The following is an 18948-nucleotide window of genomic DNA, read 5'->3' on the forward strand; positions in this document are numbered from 1 at the left end:
TGTTGATTTAAAGATATCTATGTGTGACGTCGCCTTCACACTTTGTGCTGTTTCAACTCTAAAACGCTCACAGATTTGACGAAATTACGTTTTAAACTTTCCTGTCACACGTGTTATGTGGGTATGAAACAATTACGTTCATACAAACAGTCAATAGCAAATGTTCCTGTTTAAAGCAGTTCACCCGAAAAACGTGTTTTCCTTTTACCAAAGTTGATGTTTATTCACGTTTTTCAGACAGTTTTCAACTAAGTACATTTCTTAATACATTTAGTCCTATGCTTATTTTTCTTATATATTCTGTTTTCAAGTGTACAACTATTTGAAATAAACAGTAATGCTAAATAAAAGCAACTGTCCGGTTTATGTTGAATTAAACTGTAAAACATACATATGCATTTTGTGTTAATGCAAGAAGTTAGCATTTAAATGTTTCATTTAATTACATAAATGTACCTTACAGTGAAAGTATTGATGTTACTTCAACTTGGGTGTTTTGTAGCTGAGCCTGACCTCTAGCCACAAAACAACTTCGAGGTATAGTATATCTATCTTATCAGATGTATCATTAACTAACACACAACCTGAGGCACTGAACAGTTCAAACACCCTTTTAAAATAAGAAAAGTAATTCAAACGAAGCTACATTAATTCAAATAAGATGGTTTTCAAAAGTAACTATTTCAAGGTGATAAATGAAGTGATATTTGAGAAGAACAAGTTGTTGACCATCATTTCATAATTCATGATAATACCAATAAAAGAGATTGTCCGCGCGCTCCTCCCATCTAATCAAACTTTAAAAAGGGATCAAAAAAGATTTATAAACATACATTTTTGCTCGCACTGGAATCCCGTTTCATCCCTGGTCTGTGAACGTGTGAGAGGTTTGACCATGTGTTGTGTTTTCTCCATTTCCTCTCATCTCTTTTCCTTCTCGACGTCCTCAGGCTGCTCGTCCGCTCCTCTGTCCCACAATGCATTGCGCGCACTCGTCGGATCATGGACCAAAGCGGTAAGCGAAACGTCGGGCCGATGTTAGCAAACTTCTTTTATGTCAAATGTTTGGTTGTTTTTTTTTTCAATATACAGTTATCGTTATTGTTACAGCAGGTTTGTAGATGACGAGAAATCGTCCAGGCAGACTCCTCGTTTGCTGCGACATCCCGGTGTCTCCCGGAGACAGCGGTAAAGTTAGCGAGGTTCATGCTAGTCACAACCCGGCTAGCGAGGGGAGCAATGCTCGACTCCCAACAAAACAACAAAAGTTAGGTCCTGGATGAATCTGTAGGTACGCGTGTAATGTTGCACCGGGGTTTGTGGAGGTACTGCACTGAACTGGAAACGACACACATTTGACATGTTTGTGGGCTTGGACGCCTGCTGAGCTTGAGATGCGGCGCGAATGCTACCTGACGAGCATTAGCATATGCTAACTAATCTAGCTAAGGTTTGATAAGAGCTGATAAATAACGAACAGCATGTTTTGAGAGGATTTGATGAAATTTGTAAAAACCCTTCATAGCTTCTTCTTCCACTTGTATTCTTAAGAGCTGAAGAGCTGAAGTTCTGTTAAATGATTTTCAATTGGATGTAATAACTGAGCTGGTTATTACCCAAAGACGTCGTTAACTTAAAATGTGTTGTTCTTGTAAAGTATGAGTGATTTTCTCCAAAATGTTGTAGTCCAGCACAATAAAGGGACTATTAACTTGAATTATCAGGTTAAGTCTTGTGAACATGCAAATAAACACCATCACACGACCTGTCACATGCAGTTGCGGATCCTTAGACCATTTTCCTTAAAGCCAATCCAAAACTGTTATCTAATAAAATAAGATGTGTTAATATGTAGAAAAATGACACGAAAAAAATCAGCCATTCACTCAGATCAGACCCTTTCCGATGCTCATTTCAATTCTGTGCAATGCAATCCTCATTTGCATTAATGTCATGATGTTGTGGGATGTTCCCTGACTGACTTCACTGAGTGTGTCCGTTTATTTTCCACCGTTGTCCTGAACAGACAATGATCTTCAAGGAAGTGACGGCTCTGGGTGTTTGGGTGGCCCGGATGTTCGCAGAAGAATCCCCATCAAACTCATATCCAAGCAGCCCATAAGGAGCAAACCTCCGGTGCGGACCCAGAGACCCGTCAGCCGACCATGTAAAAGTGAGCCCGGAGAAGATGGTAGGCACACTGTGCAGTACAGCATGCCTATCAGCACGTCACCTTTAAGAATATCAACGTAAACACAATGTCACAGGCGTTAGCTAGTCCCTGAGGTTACACCCGAGGCAGTAGCCGAGGCACGTGAACTAACGTGGACATAAATCATATGTTGGACATGTCCTCGTCTTTGGCAAAGTGTTTTTTTCTGCTGTGTGACATTTATTTGTGTCTCATTTTCTAACAGTTGATGGAAAAGTTAAGGTTTAAATGCTCCTTCTTTTACTTGACCGGTGATCACTAGAACAATTACAGTATTACATTTATAATGAAAACAGAAATTGTAAGAAAAGTATCAATAATAGCTGATATTGTTAATAATTGTAGATGCCATTTAGTGCTTATTAACACCAGAGTGCATCACTGAATTCAATTTAAATGGCATACAATACAATACTTTAATTCCTATATCAAGTGCAGTAACAATGCATTACTTGAACATGTATTACTTGGATGTCTGCTCTTACGGGGGAAAATGGAGTATAAAATTATCATTTTTAACACTCAAGTAATAAAAGTCATGAGGACAACTCAAAGTAAACTTTTTCAGTTGTCATTTGTGGTTTTAATTGTTTCTTCAGTTTCAGACTACCAGTGCATACTATTTTTCATCTGCACAAAGAATGTTCAATCTTTTACGTTGTCATTATTGCAGAGTTATCAATAAGAGATTAACATTTGGTCCAAATCCTATCATAGACCCAACTGGAGAACAAGGCCTCGTCTTTGGGGACAACTGAATAATGCTGATCCAATCAGGCTTTCGGGGTTTTCTCATTGTGTACATTTGTGTCTTTTGATTTACAGATAAATTTGGCTTCAAGCAAGAGGACAGGTTTGATTGTGGCGCCAAATCTGGCGATGTGTTTGCAACTCAGAGGAGATTCCCACAGCAAATGTTTTGGGACTGTAAGGTATGTTAACGGCTCACCGCCCAGTATTAACGCCAAACACTTTTCTTCCTAATGTCAGGAACATAGTAGCGGATGTCTCCCCTGGTATGGGCACTGTATTTGATTTTTGTTTAATAGTAGTCACCTGTGATTTTGACATGTTGTGCCTTTTCCAACAGCTACATTTGATTGGTGAAAGAGACGAAGTTCCAATTCACTTCTGTGACAAATGCAGTCTCCCAATTCAGCTGTATGGACGGATGGTGCGTTCTTCGTTCCCTTCTCTCTGCCGAAGTTCTCAGAGTAATTTTCACGTCTTAACACCTGTCCTCTAACCCTTTAGATTCCCTGCAAACATGTTTTCTGCTATGACTGTGCTTTGCTTCATGAGAAGAAAGGGGAGAAGATGTGCCCGGGGTGAGACGTTTTAACTTTTACATTTGTAGGTTAAGTTCCAGATAACAGATCAAAACGTGTAAAAGTACTAGCTACGGATCAATTAGTCGTCTTGGAAAATGGCATCAGTGATTGTAGAAGATCCCTTGAAGCTCAGCGTGCGGACAGCGAGAGGCTTTATGAGCTCTTGTAATTGCTGCTTTTCAGCATTTCTTGAAAAGCGGCAATTACTAAAACTGGTATCTTTTTCTGATGTAGCTCCTCAGATGTGTTTGAGTCTTTCTTTGAGTCTCTCAACCTTTGTCCCTGTGTGTTCAGTCTCACCCTCTATAACTGCACAGATCCAGTTCAGCGTATCGAGCAGTGCCAGCGTGGTTCCCTCTACATGTGCAGCGTTGTGCCGGGCTGCAAGCGCACCTACCTGTCCCAGCGCGATCTCCAGGCCCACGTCAACCACCGCCACATGAGGGCAGTCAAGTCCTCCGCAGGCCGCCAGGAGCCTGTGCACCTGCCCCCTGCATCCGAGATCCCCGAGCGGTTCCGCGTGCCTCCACCTCACTTACCCAAGAACCACATTCACCTCCCCAACCCGCTCCAGCACGGTGGTCACGACCCCTACAGCCAGCCGCCACCACCCAGCGCTCACGACGGCCCGCCCCCGCCCTCCCCTCTGGGTCCCGAGACATTCCGCATCGCCACGGTAACAACTCGTAAACACAGTAATCTCATCACTGTGCCCATCCAAGATGACTCCTCCTCTCGAGAGCCCCACCCTGGTGGGCCTGGCCCAGGTCAGCCCCCCCACCACCACCCCGGGGACTATCCCGGCCAGCCTCCTGTAGTGTCGCACTCTCACCACATGATGGCGCCACCGCAACAGCATTTCGGTCCTCCACCTCCACCCCCGCCGCCTATCAACCACCCAATGCAGCATCCTCCCCAGGGCTCCGGGACACCACACATGGTGTACAACCAGGCCCCTCCTCCCCCCATGTCCTCGGCTCCCCCACCCATCACTCCACCACCAGGGCACATCATGGGCCAGTTGCCCCCTTATATGAACCACCCGCCCCCAGGACCTCCACCACAACACAGCGGCCCCCCTGTTAACGCCCCCCCACCTCATCACTATAACCCAAACTCCATGCAACAGTTCCCTGAAGACCAGGGCACCCTTAGTCCCCCCGTTCAATCAGCCAGGAGGGCTCAGTCCTGGGATGTGGCCCGCTCCAAGAGGTCCCCCACCTCCAAGGATGCAGGGTCCCCCTCCCCAGGGCCAGATGCCTGGGCCGCACCACCCGGATCAGGGCCGCTATCGCCCCTATTATCAGTAAACTGCCTACTGAATGAACAGGCAACAGTCTGTCATTCTGTTCCACGCTACTTGTCTGAATATTGTGATAGTAAACCTCAGGGTTACAGGATGTAGGACTTTGATTTTGATATTACTGCCCCGAAGCAAATGTGTATGTGGTGCACATTTTCGTTAACTGTGCTGAACTTCCCATCGAACATACTATTGACTTGAAGAAGAGCAGGAAAGTCCCCCTTTTTTAATAGCCAATGGTGAAACTCTGTATATATGTCAGCTGATGTCACACATGTTCTGTATATTGAAATACATTAACTATGTCTGAATACATTTTTAACAGCAGTTCTCATCTTTGTTCCACACGATGACGGACACAGGAACACTTCAGCTGGTTTGTGATCAGTGATCAGGTTACTGAACGTTGAACGTTAAACTCTTCATCTGTCCAAGGAGTCATTTTGTTTTGCTAATTAAAAATTATTTTATGAAATAAAGCATGTGTCAAATGTAGGTGAAACAATACATAGAACCCACATCTTTTTAAAACTAGCATTAAGCTTTGGCAATGACCGCAGGTGTGTTATCTTTAGGACACTTTGTCAGTGTCTTCACTTTGTCTGGTGGTCAGTTGGTTCCCAGTTTTTCTTGGTTGGGCCACCATTAAAAACATATATCCTTATTTTATGGCCCACTGCAGAACCTGACCACTCTTATAATGCTTAGTGTGCCTAAAGCAAAGTCCTAATTCTGCTCGACTCTACAGATGATTCTCTCGGTAATCTGCAGTATTTTCACGTCATATTTCAGTATCAACTCAGCTTGCTTGAAACCTCTACGGAAATTATATCAAAAAGAGTTCCAGGTGCTAGGTAAATATCAACAACTTTTGCAGGATGGAAAACTAAATTAGTCGAGTACCATGCTGTGGAAAAGCAGCATTTGTTTGAGCGTTTTCTCTAAATATTTGAAAGTAACAGTTAAATGGACTAAAAATATGAATTCTCCTTCGCACTGGTGTCTGTGAGGCGATGGCGAAGCAGCTGTCTTCTTTCAGCTTTGTTCATCCTGGTTTAGTATTTTGAGCATTTAAAAAAAACAGCTAATACTCTTGAGGACACCACTCTGGGTTTCTACTGCAACACATTTAGTAATTCAATATTTATCACAGTTATTACAAAGGAAAACTTACAGCAAAGTCAAAAAAGGCCAGTTACCAAAACAAGCATTTCAAAATGAAATGTATGGGAGAAATACCAAAATGGAGCATTGCACAGTGACAACACAGTGAATGGAGCACCAGATGGAAATGTCAGTGTAAACAGAATTTCCTTGTAGGCTGTAGTAAAAAGTTCTTCCTTATTAATTCCTGGAGACAGATGCTCTTCTATAGTTTGGAGGCTGTTACCTGCAAAACAAAAACAGACTCATAAAAACTGGGCAGTAAAACCAGTGAGTTATAACTGTTTATACTAGATATGATTATTTTCATATACTTCCTCCATCAAGAGGCTTATGTTGCATGACTATAGTATAACTAAATATAAAAATGACTGGTGCAATCAGGTCAGACATGAACTAAGGTTGGTTTTGATTCTGCTTAGCATATGCTGATTTTACCAAATGCTGATGCACTCATTATGTTGAAATTATAGAGATATTTATGCTTTAAATATTTGACCATTTTCAATGTATATTGGAATTAATTTCTGTTTTATGACCCATCATCCCAACCCTGATGGGGTAGACCTGAGTGCCTCAAGGAAGAAATATAAGTAATGAAAGTCCTTTTCTGTTCTTGTGTTGGCAGTATGAGTTCAACTTGTTTGAACTTTATTTTGCAAGTGATGAATCTTCAGTCACTTCAGACACAAAAGACCTTTTTCACAGCAGACATTTTGATAAAACAGATGTCATTAAGAATGGCTCGCTTCCTTAAGTATTGCAGTGATCCATGACAGTCAGCACATTCAATTCAATTCAATTCAATTTTATTTATATAGTGCCAAATCACAACATAGGTTATTTCTTGGCACTTAACACATTAAAATCCTTACAACAGAACTTTACAACATTATACAGAGAAACCCAACAATTCAACAATTCCCACATAAGCTAGGAGGGAAAAAATGCCAAACAGCCATCTGCCTCGACCGGTGAGGGGAGAGCAGAGAGAGAAAAGGACAGCATAGAGATACAAAACATGAACTGTTGGTGGGTCAGACAATCACAGAGCAGAGACATGCAGCTCCATGGCCGGGGATATCTGTAAAATAAATAACAGAAACTACACAAGCGAGGGAACTGAATGGAGAGGCAACAGAGAATTAGCAAAATCTATGGGAGAGAAAAAGCACGAAGTGAACAAGATGTAATGGTGAGATATGAGTGTATAGAGTGAAAGAGTAGGAGGAAAGAAGCTCAGTGCATAACGAGGTCTCCCAGCAGCCTCGGCCTATAACAGCATAACTAAGGGTTGGTTCAGGTCTACCTGAGCCAGCCCTAACTATAGGCTTTATCAAAAAGGAACATTTTGAGTCTAATCTTAAAGCTAGAGAGGGTTTCTGCCCCTCCAACACAAACTGGGAGCTGGTTCCACAGGAGAGGAGCCTGAAAACTGAAGCTCTGCCTCCCATTCTACTTCTATGAACTCTAGGAACCACAAGTAGACCAGCGTACTGAGAGAGAAGTGCTCTGCTAGGATTATATGGTTCTATAAGATCTCTAAGATATGATGGAGCCTGGTCATGTAGAGATTTGTAAGTCATCAAGAGAATTTTAAATTCTATTCTTGATTTCACAGGAAGCCAGTGAAGAGAAGCTAAAACTGGAGAAATATGATCTCTCTTGTTAAATCCCGTCATTACTCTTGCTGCAGCATTTTGGATCAGCTGCAGGGTTTTTAATGAGTAATTTCAACAGCTGTTCCTCCTCAAATTAAAATGTGGCCATTATTAATACTCCTGCTTTTCCTGCTCATGTCAAACCGTCTGCTGTGAAAAAGTATGATGTGAAGCCCACAAGTAGTTCTTTTCTTACCACACAGTTTTTGTTGTCTTTGTGTTTTTCGAGTACATGCAGCACGGCGTCATGCAGCGTTGGGAAGAACATGGAGGTCAGAATATCTTCATCAAAGAACATGCAGCTGTGCAGTTTCTCCAGGATGTAAGCTGTCAACACACATGAACGGTTACTGGATATGTACACTGTATAGACATTTATTACGTTTATAACACTTAAAATGGGGCTGAAACTCACCATCGCAAGACCCAATGTAAACATCCACATCAACTTGGATGAACTCTTTGAGCGCCTGTGAAGACAAGCAACAGTAAACAGCTTTAATTACATGGCCATTACATTACAAATGGTTAAAAACATCTCAACTAAAGTCTCTCATACTTTTATTATATCCACCTTTCATTAACTTTGGGGTTCCTGTGTGGCTGGCAGTGGTAGAAGATACACTCAGAGCTTTTATTTTTTTATGTTATTTAAGTGAAAAGATTAATATCACCATGTAGACTTCATTGAAGAGCTACATTTAGATGTTTACTTATGTGAAGCATTAGTTACTTATGTTTAAAGTATCAAAAGAAAAAGTAGTCGTGATGCAGAGTCATGACTGTTATATTGTGTTTGTGTTACTTTAATGGTGAAGCTGCTGGTAAAGTTAGGGTTCATTTAAATTGCCAGTACTTTATATATTGCTGAGTAACTTTTAAACCCCCCATGAATGTTAATATAAAAATGCCCATATATAATATAATTTGTACACTTACCATTTTCCTGCATTTTGTAAGTCTTAAAGAACGTTTACCTGATGACTGTTACACTAAGATAAATACTGTGTACTTGTGTACTGACACTCACTATTTTGAGTGCATTAATGCATTCACACTGTCAGGTACAGAAACATGCAGTTCACTACAAGTACCAGGATGATGCACTCAAAACAGCCCAAAAGTGTGGAACTCTGGACCCTCTCCACCCTAAACGGTCACTTGTCTTGTCTACTTAGCGGAAGAGGGGGTCCATATACATAAAAGAAATTTCAAATTAAGGCGTCTGAGGAAGCTACAGATTCTCCTGAACCTCAAACAAAAGTGTTTATTTTTTACTACTGCTGCTAGATAGAAGAATCAGTGTGTTTATTGAGTGTGTTAAACAGAGGAAACGAAAACACATTAATTTCTGGGTAAAATAAGTAAAGCTGCAGATATTTTGGCAGGTGATGTATTTATATGTTGAGGTTATTTCAGTGCAGAATAGTGTGTGATTTGAAACAACACGACACTGTCAAAATTCCTGCACTGCACAAGTAAGAGTCCTAACATGGAAGAGCACTATTTGTTAGTGTGCTAAGGGAAGTTTGCTGAAGACATTTTTGTCTGACCTTACCTGTTTGTCAGCAGCTTATTTTAATTTTGAAAGAAAGGAACGCTGCAAGAAAAAGCTGAAATGGTGCAGCTGTAATTACTGATGGAGGGCACTGAAAAACGTTTTACCGTTTTGAGTCCTTTCAGAGCAGAGATGTCCAGGAAGGACACGGCAGAGAAGTCCAGGATCAGGCTGTGGAGGTCCACTCTGGGGACGCCAATGTTGGCAGCAAGCTCGGCGTTCCAGTTCATTTGGAAAGGAAGGTCCTTGAGGTCTGTCGGCAGGTCCAGTTCCTCAATGTTCACATTTGACATATCATCTCTTTGGCAGAATAAATCCATCAACCCTTTCTGTTGAACAAAAGTAGAGAAAAAAAAAACTTAAAAAATGAGATAATTAGATAGATAAGAATAAGATTGCATGTTGCAGTATTTTCTATCTGACCTCTCACCTCTATGATGTCATGATGGTTTTTCTGCAGGAGTTTCTTGATTTTCCTGAGGGCCTTGTTCCTCTTCCTCAAAACCCTTAGAGGGTTAAATCCCACCTGGAGCAAAGTGTCGGTGTCATGTTCATATTGATTTATACCATGAGAAACACTGAAGCAGTGGAGAGAGACGTACGTACAGCTTCTACCAGCTTGTTCTTAAAGAACTCAATGTTGGCAAAGAAGATGGGCGACGGGATCCGGAAGATTTTGACTCCCATCGGTTCAAATATCTGAGAAAAAGGAAGCATCATGGTCTGCACTCGACTGAAAGCTTTAATTCTCATCATTTATTTTATTTAATTGAACTCACTTGCAGGTAGTCTTTGCGATCTCTGTAGAGGTTGGTCCCAGAGATGTTAGCCAAGATGGAGCAGCGCGGGCTAGAGAGACATGAGCAGTGTTCAAAATATTAGTGTGTGTGGGTCAGATAAAGCACAACCTTTAAAAAAGAATATAGAGTTAATTAATAGAACTACTGACATTACCTGTTTAAACTGATCAGCTTTTAGTTTTGCTTGTTTAAGGACGCATCTAATTTTGAAGCTGCTTATTTGGTCACTGGATGAAAAGCAGCCCCCTCAGGATCTATTAGAGCTTCACACACGCTAACTACAGACATACAGTATATTGTACATTAAGGCACCAAATGGAGCCTTGACTACAGTCATAGTCCATCAGACGTGTGCTTGTTGTCTTTTTATGTTTCTTCTTATCTTATTTGTTCTATCCGTCTGTCCATCCAAGTTTGGCACAAACATTCACCTGAACTCAAAGATGAAATGATGAGAATTTAGGTCACACGTTTGTGGCCATAAATTAAGACCCTAATTATGACAATATGTCACACAAATGGATTACAGGATAAAATGATAAAGTGATGACATTTTATATCCAAAAGAGTCAAAGGTCAACTTCACTGTTACATCCTAATTCAATGCAAAAGCAATTTTCTAGCTATTCTTACAAAGCCATAACTCAGAAACCAAAGGGAAGATTGGAACAATATTTGACACTTGGTCTGATACTGAATTGGTGACACATTTTTTTCCCACCAACAAATGGTGGTGATTGTATAGATCCCTGTGCTGCTAGTCTGAACATGTGCAGGAAGCATCCATGTATTATAATTTCTTTCTTTGCAGCAACATCCATATTTGAAGCATTGTCTATTGTCAACTTTATATTCAATCAGAATCAACTTTACTGGCCAAATTCCTTCAAAGTCTGGCCCACATATGTCACGTGAGTCTGGACAGACATGGATGTAAACTGTACCTGATCGGTTAGTCCAGGCATGCAACCACGAGGTGGTAATTGTAGTTTTTATCTCTTGTGACTCCTTCAACTTTATGAACAGTTCAAATTGGCTGAATAAAACCATTTTTAAGGACAATAAGATTCTTCTCTGCTTTACTGCATTTGGAGTGTAAATAGTGAATACACTAGTAAATTTCTTGCATGCAGTCGGTTTGCGTATTGAGAAAGTGATATCATATGTCACAAACTGTGTAATTACAATTGAGTCCTGAAGACCACAGAGAGCAGTTCCACCCCCAGGCCCACCGCCAGACCAAGATCCAGTCCGAGCAGGATGGCACCGATACACGTTCCCACCCACACCACCTGCGGACATCGTAGGTCAAACACTAACAGTAGCAAGTAAACGACCATATAATAGAAAAGTTATTACATATAAAAGCACTTCTATTTTGGTGATAACCTGTAAGACTCTTACTGAATACCTACACATTCTGGTTTGTCCTTCCTCCACAGGTACGGGATTTCTCTGAACTGCATCAGCATTCCCTTCAGGTTGACCAACACCAAGGCGCCCAAGACAGACTGCAGTTAATCAAATATTAAGGTTATGTATAAACAAAAAACCCTTAGACCTTAAAACATACAATTATAACTCCTGTATAGGAATCAACAGGATAAATTAATATTGAAATTCTAATGTAAAACAAAATTCACATAATTATCTGACATTTGTCATAATAAGAGATGACGCTTACTGTGGGAAGTGGCTCCAGCAGGAAGCCAAGTGCCAGTGTTACAATCATCACTATCAGGGCTGAGATCAGCCCTGCGATCTGCATTTGTAAAAAAAAAGTTTCACATTAAAGACAACAGTAAAGGAAATAAATGTGACGTAAAAGAGAATATAAAATAATTTTTTTAAGAAATCTTTTGGGATTCAAAAGTATCTGCACGTACAGTACGAACCTCGTAAAAGTTCACGACCCAATACACAAACGGACGTTAATGATGAAGTTTGTGTTTCTGACCTGTGTTCTGCCTCCTGAGCTCTCCTGCACAGCCGACCTGGAGAGAGCCGTGCTGGCTGCAAACGACTTGAAGCTCGCACCGAATATGTTACTAATCCCAAATGCAACAAGCTCCTGAGATGAAACAACGACAGGGACTTCTATGACAGTGGACGATTTTTATTTGTTTTGGACTTCAGTGATTCTTTTTAACCTGCCTTTTCATGCAACCCATGACAGCTCACATCCAACCTTGACATAAAAGTAAACTAAACTTTATATCTTCATAACCCAAATTATGAGGGGTCTCATACTCTCTTAAAAGAATCAGTAACCATTTAACTCTTCTTCCTCTATCAGAGCCAACAGGGATAAAGACTGTTGTTGTATATAACTCACCTGGTTTCCATCAATGGTGTAATCATGTTTGATAGAGTAGACTTTGGCCACAGAGAAGGCGACAGCAAACCCCACGATAGCTACAGGGAAGGCCTCCACAGCACTCTCCTGGAAGACTTCAACACTGGGCGCAATGGGAGACTCATACCTGAAAGATGATTGTGTTTAATTGTGGATTTAAATAATCTGAATTACTTGATAGAACATCAAACAAAAAAATATGTATAGAGCTTCAAACTTACCCACTAACCATTTGGCCAACAACATCAACACCATATGTTTGCTCAAACTTGAAGCCGTAGGAAATCCCACAAGCAATGACAGTCTGAGAGAAAAAAAACACCTTTTAAGGGTAGTCATATGTCATACTTAATCTCAACATATCCTGTCTCAAACTGATAATATGTTTGTCCATCCTTCAGTATTTTTTCTGACTGAAAAAGATGGGGACTGTAATTTTGATCAAATGCCACTCAAACAGGAGGAAAGAGTGTATTTGTTTGGTACTATTTTCAGTGGCGGACTAACAAGTACAGTATTTGGTGTTCCAGGCAGCCGAACTGTGCGCTGACGGTAATAATGGAACATGTTACCCAGAGCAGCAAACAATTTATTGGACAACAATGGAGCTCTGTGGCACTGAGGAATAATAGTAAAGGACTTCTTGTTAGTGGCATCAATTCATTGTTGGTTTTGGATTTTGTGTGTTACTTTCTGAAGTATATATTTGGCAGACTTATTTTAAGCAACAGTAGACATGTTGGTATCCATCCATAATGGTATAAAAATCAGCTTGCACAGACTTCAATTTGTCTTTTTTTGTGTGCAAAGGTTACTTTGCTGTTACGTGGCAATTCATTTTTTTAAGAAGTTCCACCCAAATGCATTTGCTGCTTTCCTTCACTTAACTGCATTACCACAAAATTGGTGTTATTTTTGGCAAAATAAATAAAGGTAGAATGATATTTGAATAATACAAAATGGATTGCATGGAGACATACTCTAAAGTGGATGATACTGAAGGAGTGTCTTTAAGGTTTTCTCACCACGATGACCTCTATGGGTATGGGAACAGGCAGCTTGGCTTTGTATCGGTCGTTCAGTTCCTTCACAATGAACACCACCACTATGATCACTATGGACATCACCAGGTCACAGATGTTGGTGGAGGTGATTTGGACAAAGATCTTCTCCAAGGTCTGTACAAAAGTAGCACATAAAGATACGAGTGTGATTTAAAAAAATAAATAAATCTGTTGACTCTGTTCAAAGGTTTTATTTATAAGTTGCAACTAGCGGCTTTATAAGTAGTTATTATTAGTTATTTAAAGATCAGAAATAAGCCTTTGTAAGAACAATTTCGGGTTGTGAAAAACCCATCATGCTTTGTCTTATTATTTGCTCTTCAATGCATCAGAGAGACCCATTTGTTGGCAAGTCTGACCACTTGTGAAAAAGAGCCGAACATCTGATCTGAAATCCATCAACTAACAACATGCTGTATATTGACCACTTCAGGCTTAGTTGGTAAAACTCCACTGTACCACCCTGCTGTGGAGCATACATAACATACTTTGACATAATAAAACCCAAGTTAAGACACATGAATAAGCTGCAGAAACCATAAAAGGTACGTTCACACAACAGCGAATTATAACGAGTTATTATACACAGTGTACAGGGAGTAAATATTTTGGTATTCGGTTTTCATAAAACATCAATATGATTCACTTTTTAATTCAATTCAATCCAATTTCATTTGTATGGAAGCATATGACAACAAAAGGGCACTTAACATAGTATGGTCCCGTCAACAGGACTTTACAACAGTTACAGTGCATCATGAGAGGTTCTCCAGTAGCCTTTTGACCTAAGGTCGCCTGAGCCAGCACTAACTATAAACTTTATCAGTCTTTATAAAGTTTTACTAAGCTTTATCATTTGTGGATTGTACCAAGTCACAGCTGTTTGAGGAAGTGATCTGTGTTGTACGTATTACACTGTACAGACTTGTGTGATGAGTAAAGATTGCTCTGAATGCCTTGACACAGCCTGCAGTTTACATCTAGGATGAACTCTGACAACAGAAACTGATGAGGATCTGCTCAGGAGGCCAATGAATAACCTACAACTTAATAACATTATACGATCTACAAATTAAAGGGCCACTTCACCCAAACCACAATTAGAACGTCTCATTTTCAAGTAGTGATACAGTGTCTAGCCATGTGTAAAGGTTTGACTTTATGTCCCCATTTGATTACAACTTTACATGTGAGACGGGCCAGTCCAATAAAAGGGAGAGCAGTTTCACATTTACTCGAGCAGTAATTGAAATTAACTTTAGAGTGAACATTTACAAAGTTTAAGTCTTTAGTTTGCATATTCATACTTTAAAAAATTTCCCCTCGGGGATTAATAAAGTAAATACCTACCTACCTACCAAACACTAGCTTCATTTCCTGATTTAAAAGAAATACTTTTCAGAAATGTGGTCATTTTTTCACGTCTCGCCACTAATAACTTAGGTTTGAGGGTTGTGCAGTTGTTTCTGCATTCAGACCATTTTTCCTCTTTGAGCGGCTCACATTTTCAAAGTTACAACCTGTCGTCTTTCCCTGTTCTCCCTTAGTCTCCTTTTCCTTGAATAATGAAAACAGTGGGAGTGGTCTTTCTCAGCTTATTTCAAATATATAATTGCATTGACAGTAATAATTTAAGATCTGATCAGAAATCTGCCGGACTTACATATATGATGGAGAGTGGACCGTTGATGCCTGCAACCTTCAGCCCCAACACAAACTTGAGCTGGGACACCAAGATATGGACTGCAGCTGCTGTGGTGAAGCCGGAGACCAGAGTGTCTGACAGGTACACAACAATAAAGCCCACCTGCAGAATGCCCATGCCGAGCTGCATGGGAGAGAAAAGCAAAGAGAAAAGAAGCCTGGTGTGAAAATTCCTCCAAGAACATGATCCACAGAGACAGAATCCAGCCTACCTGGAAAATCCCCATGAGGAATGTGACGGAGGAGGCCACCAGGACTCTCTGCTGGTCCTGGGAAAGACCCTCAAAGGCCGTGATGTTTGCTGGTGGTCCAACGTCCGGGACCAGACGGGTCACCACGGCTCCCACCATCAGGCTCAGGACTGGGAAGGAACCTGCAGGGAAGGTGGGTGTGGTGGGATGAACCAAAGTCATAAGATTCAAAGCTTTTCCAAAACAACCTCTGTAATTGCTATAAATATGCTTGAAGACAATGAAATCCATTTTATGACTTGGTGGCAGTTTGTACAGGAAACACTAGGGATGAGTGTTAAAATATTTTATTTATTCCGGAAACTGTATATTAGGTCAAGTGTTTCTGTCGTAATAAGGAAAAAACTGAAAATAATTTAGAGTTTCTATAACCTACCTACAGAAATGTGTCTTGATGTGCCGAAGAAGAAGTACATTAGAACGGGGAAGAAAGCTGTGTAGAGGCCGTAGCTCGCAGGCAGCGAGGCCAGCAGAGAGAAGGCAAGTCCTGCCAGAGACCACAGGAAAACAAACAGAGGGAAGATTTTAATAGTAATATAAGATTGTCATAAAGTAAAATAGAACAAAGTATGAAAATCATATTATGCTCGTAGTAAGTTGATATGTTATATCCAACACTTAATTTGAACATTTAAAATTGAACAATATTTTGTATCTTCGCAAAAGCTCATAAATGATGTAAGAGTCTATTAAGACTACTTCTCCCACCGACTTTTTTTTGTATTTCATTTTGTTGCTGTGACAATCATTTCCCTGAGTGTGAACAAGGAAGTTTGAATTACTACAATACAGTAAATGATTTTAGATGTTACACACAACCATACAAGCATACCTACATACTTTCTAAAGATAGCAAGATTCAGATTTAAAAAACGAAATATCCGATTGAATGTCAATGGCAGTAAGAATTTGATCGCACATTTAGAGTGACAGTCTCTTTCAAGTTACAGAGATAGACAGTGTTTTTAAGTCAGTGATTTACATTCTTTGGTTAATAGCAAATAATGTGGTACAGGCAGCAAAAGTAAGGAATGATAGATACACTTATAAATCAGTAGTCAGCATGTTTCCTATTGAACCACAATCTTTCCCAAAAGGAAGCCACATGGTTTTGTTATGGTTGCCTTGAATGCTCCTCACCTTGCATGATGGCCACCATCCCGGTGCTGAGCCCAGACACCACATCACCCAGCAGCCACTCTCTGACTCTGTAGGTCCTCATCCAGCCGATGATGGGCAGAAAAGACAGCACGGCATTCTTGGCACGTTTTGAATCACAGCTGTCGTAATCACACAAAAAAAGAAACTCTGAGGACTTTTTCTCAGCTGCATTAAAAATACTATCACAAGGAGACTTCCAATCAAGAGAGCAAGTGATTATTTCTAGTCAAAGATCCATATCTACGAGAGACCAGTGCTAACTTACGACAGATAGTCTTTGACATGGTTGAGGATAGTTTTGTGCTCCCTGTAGATTTTCTCATGGTCTTCACCAAAGCTGTCCTCAGAGTACACAGGTCTGGACACCACATACTGTTTCCTCAGCGTCACCATCCTCACACCTCAGGTGTTTGAAGAAATCAACTTCAGTATGTAAAAACACTCAAGAGACACATCCGTAAAAGCACCTTTACTTGGTGTATCTAATCTGAGATCTAAAGTCAATTTCGTCACGCGCTGGTTTTGTTCTCGCTTAGTTCAATCATTAACACACCCAGATTTATGATTTACTCTTTTGCAGTTTTTCTGAATCGCTAAAACACTAAACCGCATTCTCTGTGCCAAACAGTTGGTAGCCTGACCCCATTTATTGAATTTTACAATCTTTTGGCAAAACCATAAACAATGTTCATCTAGTTAGACACAATTTGCAGACCTCTGACTCTTTTTGCAAAAACTCTAAACACATTCTCTCTCATTAAAACACATTTTGCACTGTGATGCACTTATGATGCATAATGGTGGCAAAAGCTGAACACAATTAAAGCACAGGTGTCATACCTTAAACACAACAATTCAAAATTGATGACACTTGTTGCAAATGATGTAATGAAACCAATATTTTCTCAGAAGCTGTCGGAGAGACAGGAAGAGTGTAAGAGGCGGGGCACGTGGAGGAAGAGGTGGGGGGGGGTGGGGGCGAGAAAGCGCAAGACAAAACAAAGCAATTTTGATGAAATCAGAGCTGCTGTAACAAACCATGTTCTTGTTCATAGAAAGACGGTGAAGGAAGCAGGACGAAGAGTAAAACCCAACATCAGCAGATTCTCTGTGTTCACCATAATCCAGAGGTTCAGACAAGAGAACAGGTAAACATTTCTTCTGTTACAGTATTGAACATTTACAGCATATACTATATGTACAGATGTTTCAGTGCATCACTTTGCAGATTCGTAGATTTTTGTAACTAAGCGTTCACTTTGTGTAGAATTGCAAGATTCCCATGTGAGGGTGGAAGGACAGGGATGTTCTCCCAGCAACAAAAGGCCGTCATAGTTGATATGGTTCTTCAAAACAACACTATTAGACTGAGTGAGAGACAGCAGAGAGTTAACTCTAAACTTCAGAAGCATTTAAAATTGTCATAGTTATCACATGCTGTTTATCTGATGGAGTGCTGTTTGTCAGGACTTTGATACACACACAGTACTTAGTAGTAGAATTAACTAATTCGTGGTTTTAATTTTTTCATGGGATGTTCGAATTATGAACATTATTGTGAGCATTAAAAGTAACACGATATAAATGAATGAAGATCTGGATTAAAATCTGAAACACAACCCATCTTCAAAGCAGGTTCTGAAGATGAAGAAATGAAGCAGGAGCCCAAAATGTCAGCTATCGTGCCAGTTAATCAAATTATAATAATCAGCTGAGACTTGCACACACCCCTACTTATTGTACGAAATCTAATTCAGATTCATTCTGTCGTTTCGATAACCGGTTTATAAAACAGCTGGACTCTGCAGGCTGAATAGAACGTTATTGAGAGACTGTTTTCAACTGTGGATGAACACACACATTTGGTGCTTTGTTATATATTTACAGCAGCATGATGGTGTATACATTATATGTGTGTGTGTGTGTGTGTGTGGGGGTGGGTGCGTGTGTTTGTGTGTGTGTGTGTGTGTGTGTGTGTGTGTGTGTGTGTGTGTGTGTGTGTGTGTGTGTGTGTGTGTGTGTGTGTGTGTGTGTGTGTGTGTGTGTGTGTTCATGGTAATGACAGTACATATCACTAAGAACAACGATTTGGCTCCATGATGTGTTTTTAATAACATTTTGAACATAATTGATAAAATATTGATTTCAATATTTCAGCCATCTCACCTACCATTTCCAGCCCATCCACATTGTTTTTGTCCTAGAGAACTTAACACTGAGAACACCGTGGCAAAAAGTTTATTTATTCTCATTGTCATAGAAATATAACATACAACATTTAAAATATAATGCACCAAAACTGTCCACAAATTCACTATGTACAGTATAAAAAATATGAAGAAGCTTTTCTTACATTAAAGTAAATACTGTGTGTAAACTTAAA

The 18948-nt window shown here is 40.2% G+C and overlaps 3 protein-coding genes across 3 annotated transcripts in view; 1 reads left to right on the forward strand and 2 right to left on the reverse strand.

The window, feature by feature from the left end:
• Positions 1 to 925, reverse strand: part of ppp6r2a (protein phosphatase 6, regulatory subunit 2a) — a 20879-nt gene extending 19954 nt beyond the window's left edge. Inside the window, exon 1 of the mRNA XM_069156440.1 lies at positions 834 to 925. The gene's annotated coding sequence lies outside the window, so the exon portion shown is untranslated. The remainder of the gene's footprint in view (positions 1 to 833) is intronic.
• The window catches only part of LOC138202458 (E3 ubiquitin-protein ligase Hakai-like), a 5689-nt gene extending 745 nt beyond the window's left edge, over positions 1 to 4944 (forward strand). The window contains 7 exon segments of the mRNA XM_069156449.1: positions 951 to 1015; positions 2027 to 2191; positions 3038 to 3144; positions 3303 to 3386; positions 3467 to 3540; positions 3838 to 4699; positions 4701 to 4944. Coding sequence (XP_069012550.1) covers positions 1003 to 1015; positions 2027 to 2191; positions 3038 to 3144; positions 3303 to 3386; positions 3467 to 3540; positions 3838 to 4699; positions 4701 to 4853 — 1458 coding nt within the window. The 5' untranslated portion in view covers positions 951 to 1002 and the 3' untranslated portion in view covers positions 4854 to 4944.
• On the reverse strand, positions 4936 to 16958 carry LOC138202709 (chloride anion exchanger-like). The gene is made up of 19 exons (XM_069156967.1): positions 16831 to 16958; positions 16545 to 16684; positions 15781 to 15891; positions 15366 to 15526; positions 15113 to 15277; positions 13411 to 13563; positions 12607 to 12689; positions 12365 to 12512; positions 11987 to 12100; positions 11714 to 11791; positions 11445 to 11540; positions 11215 to 11321; positions 10009 to 10078; positions 9836 to 9928; positions 9660 to 9755; positions 9337 to 9558; positions 8087 to 8141; positions 7873 to 7998; positions 4936 to 5108 (listed from the first exon to the last, which is right to left on the reverse strand). Exons 1-19 carry the CDS (start codon positions 16956 to 16958, stop codon positions 4936 to 4938), a joined length of 2319 nt encoding a protein of 772 aa, XP_069013068.1.
• Positions 16959 to 18948: the final 1990 nt, after the last annotated feature.

This window comes from Embiotoca jacksoni, unplaced genomic scaffold (assembly GCF_022577435.1).
Source record: "Embiotoca jacksoni isolate LCO1_2020_lvr unplaced genomic scaffold, fEmbJac1.0.p SCAF_21, whole genome shotgun sequence".
NCBI classification, from domain to species: domain Eukaryota; kingdom Metazoa; phylum Chordata; class Actinopteri; family Embiotocidae; genus Embiotoca; species Embiotoca jacksoni.

What these genes read in the sequence shown, in the direction of transcription:
- LOC138202709 (XM_069156967.1), bottom strand. Translation starts at nt 16,958, where the DNA reads ATGGTGACGCTGAGGAAACAGTATGTGGTGTCCAGACCTGTGTACTCT. An exon ending in GGAAGGACAAACCAGAATGT is followed by an intron (nt 11,322 to 11,444) that starts GTAGGTATTCAG and finishes CGATGTCCGCAG; the next exon opens with GTGGTGTGGGTGGGAACGTG. An exon ending in ATCGCAAAGACTACCTGCAA is followed by an intron (nt 9,929 to 10,008) that starts GTGAGTTCAATT and finishes CCTTTTTCTCAG; the next exon opens with ATATTTGAACCGATGGGAGT.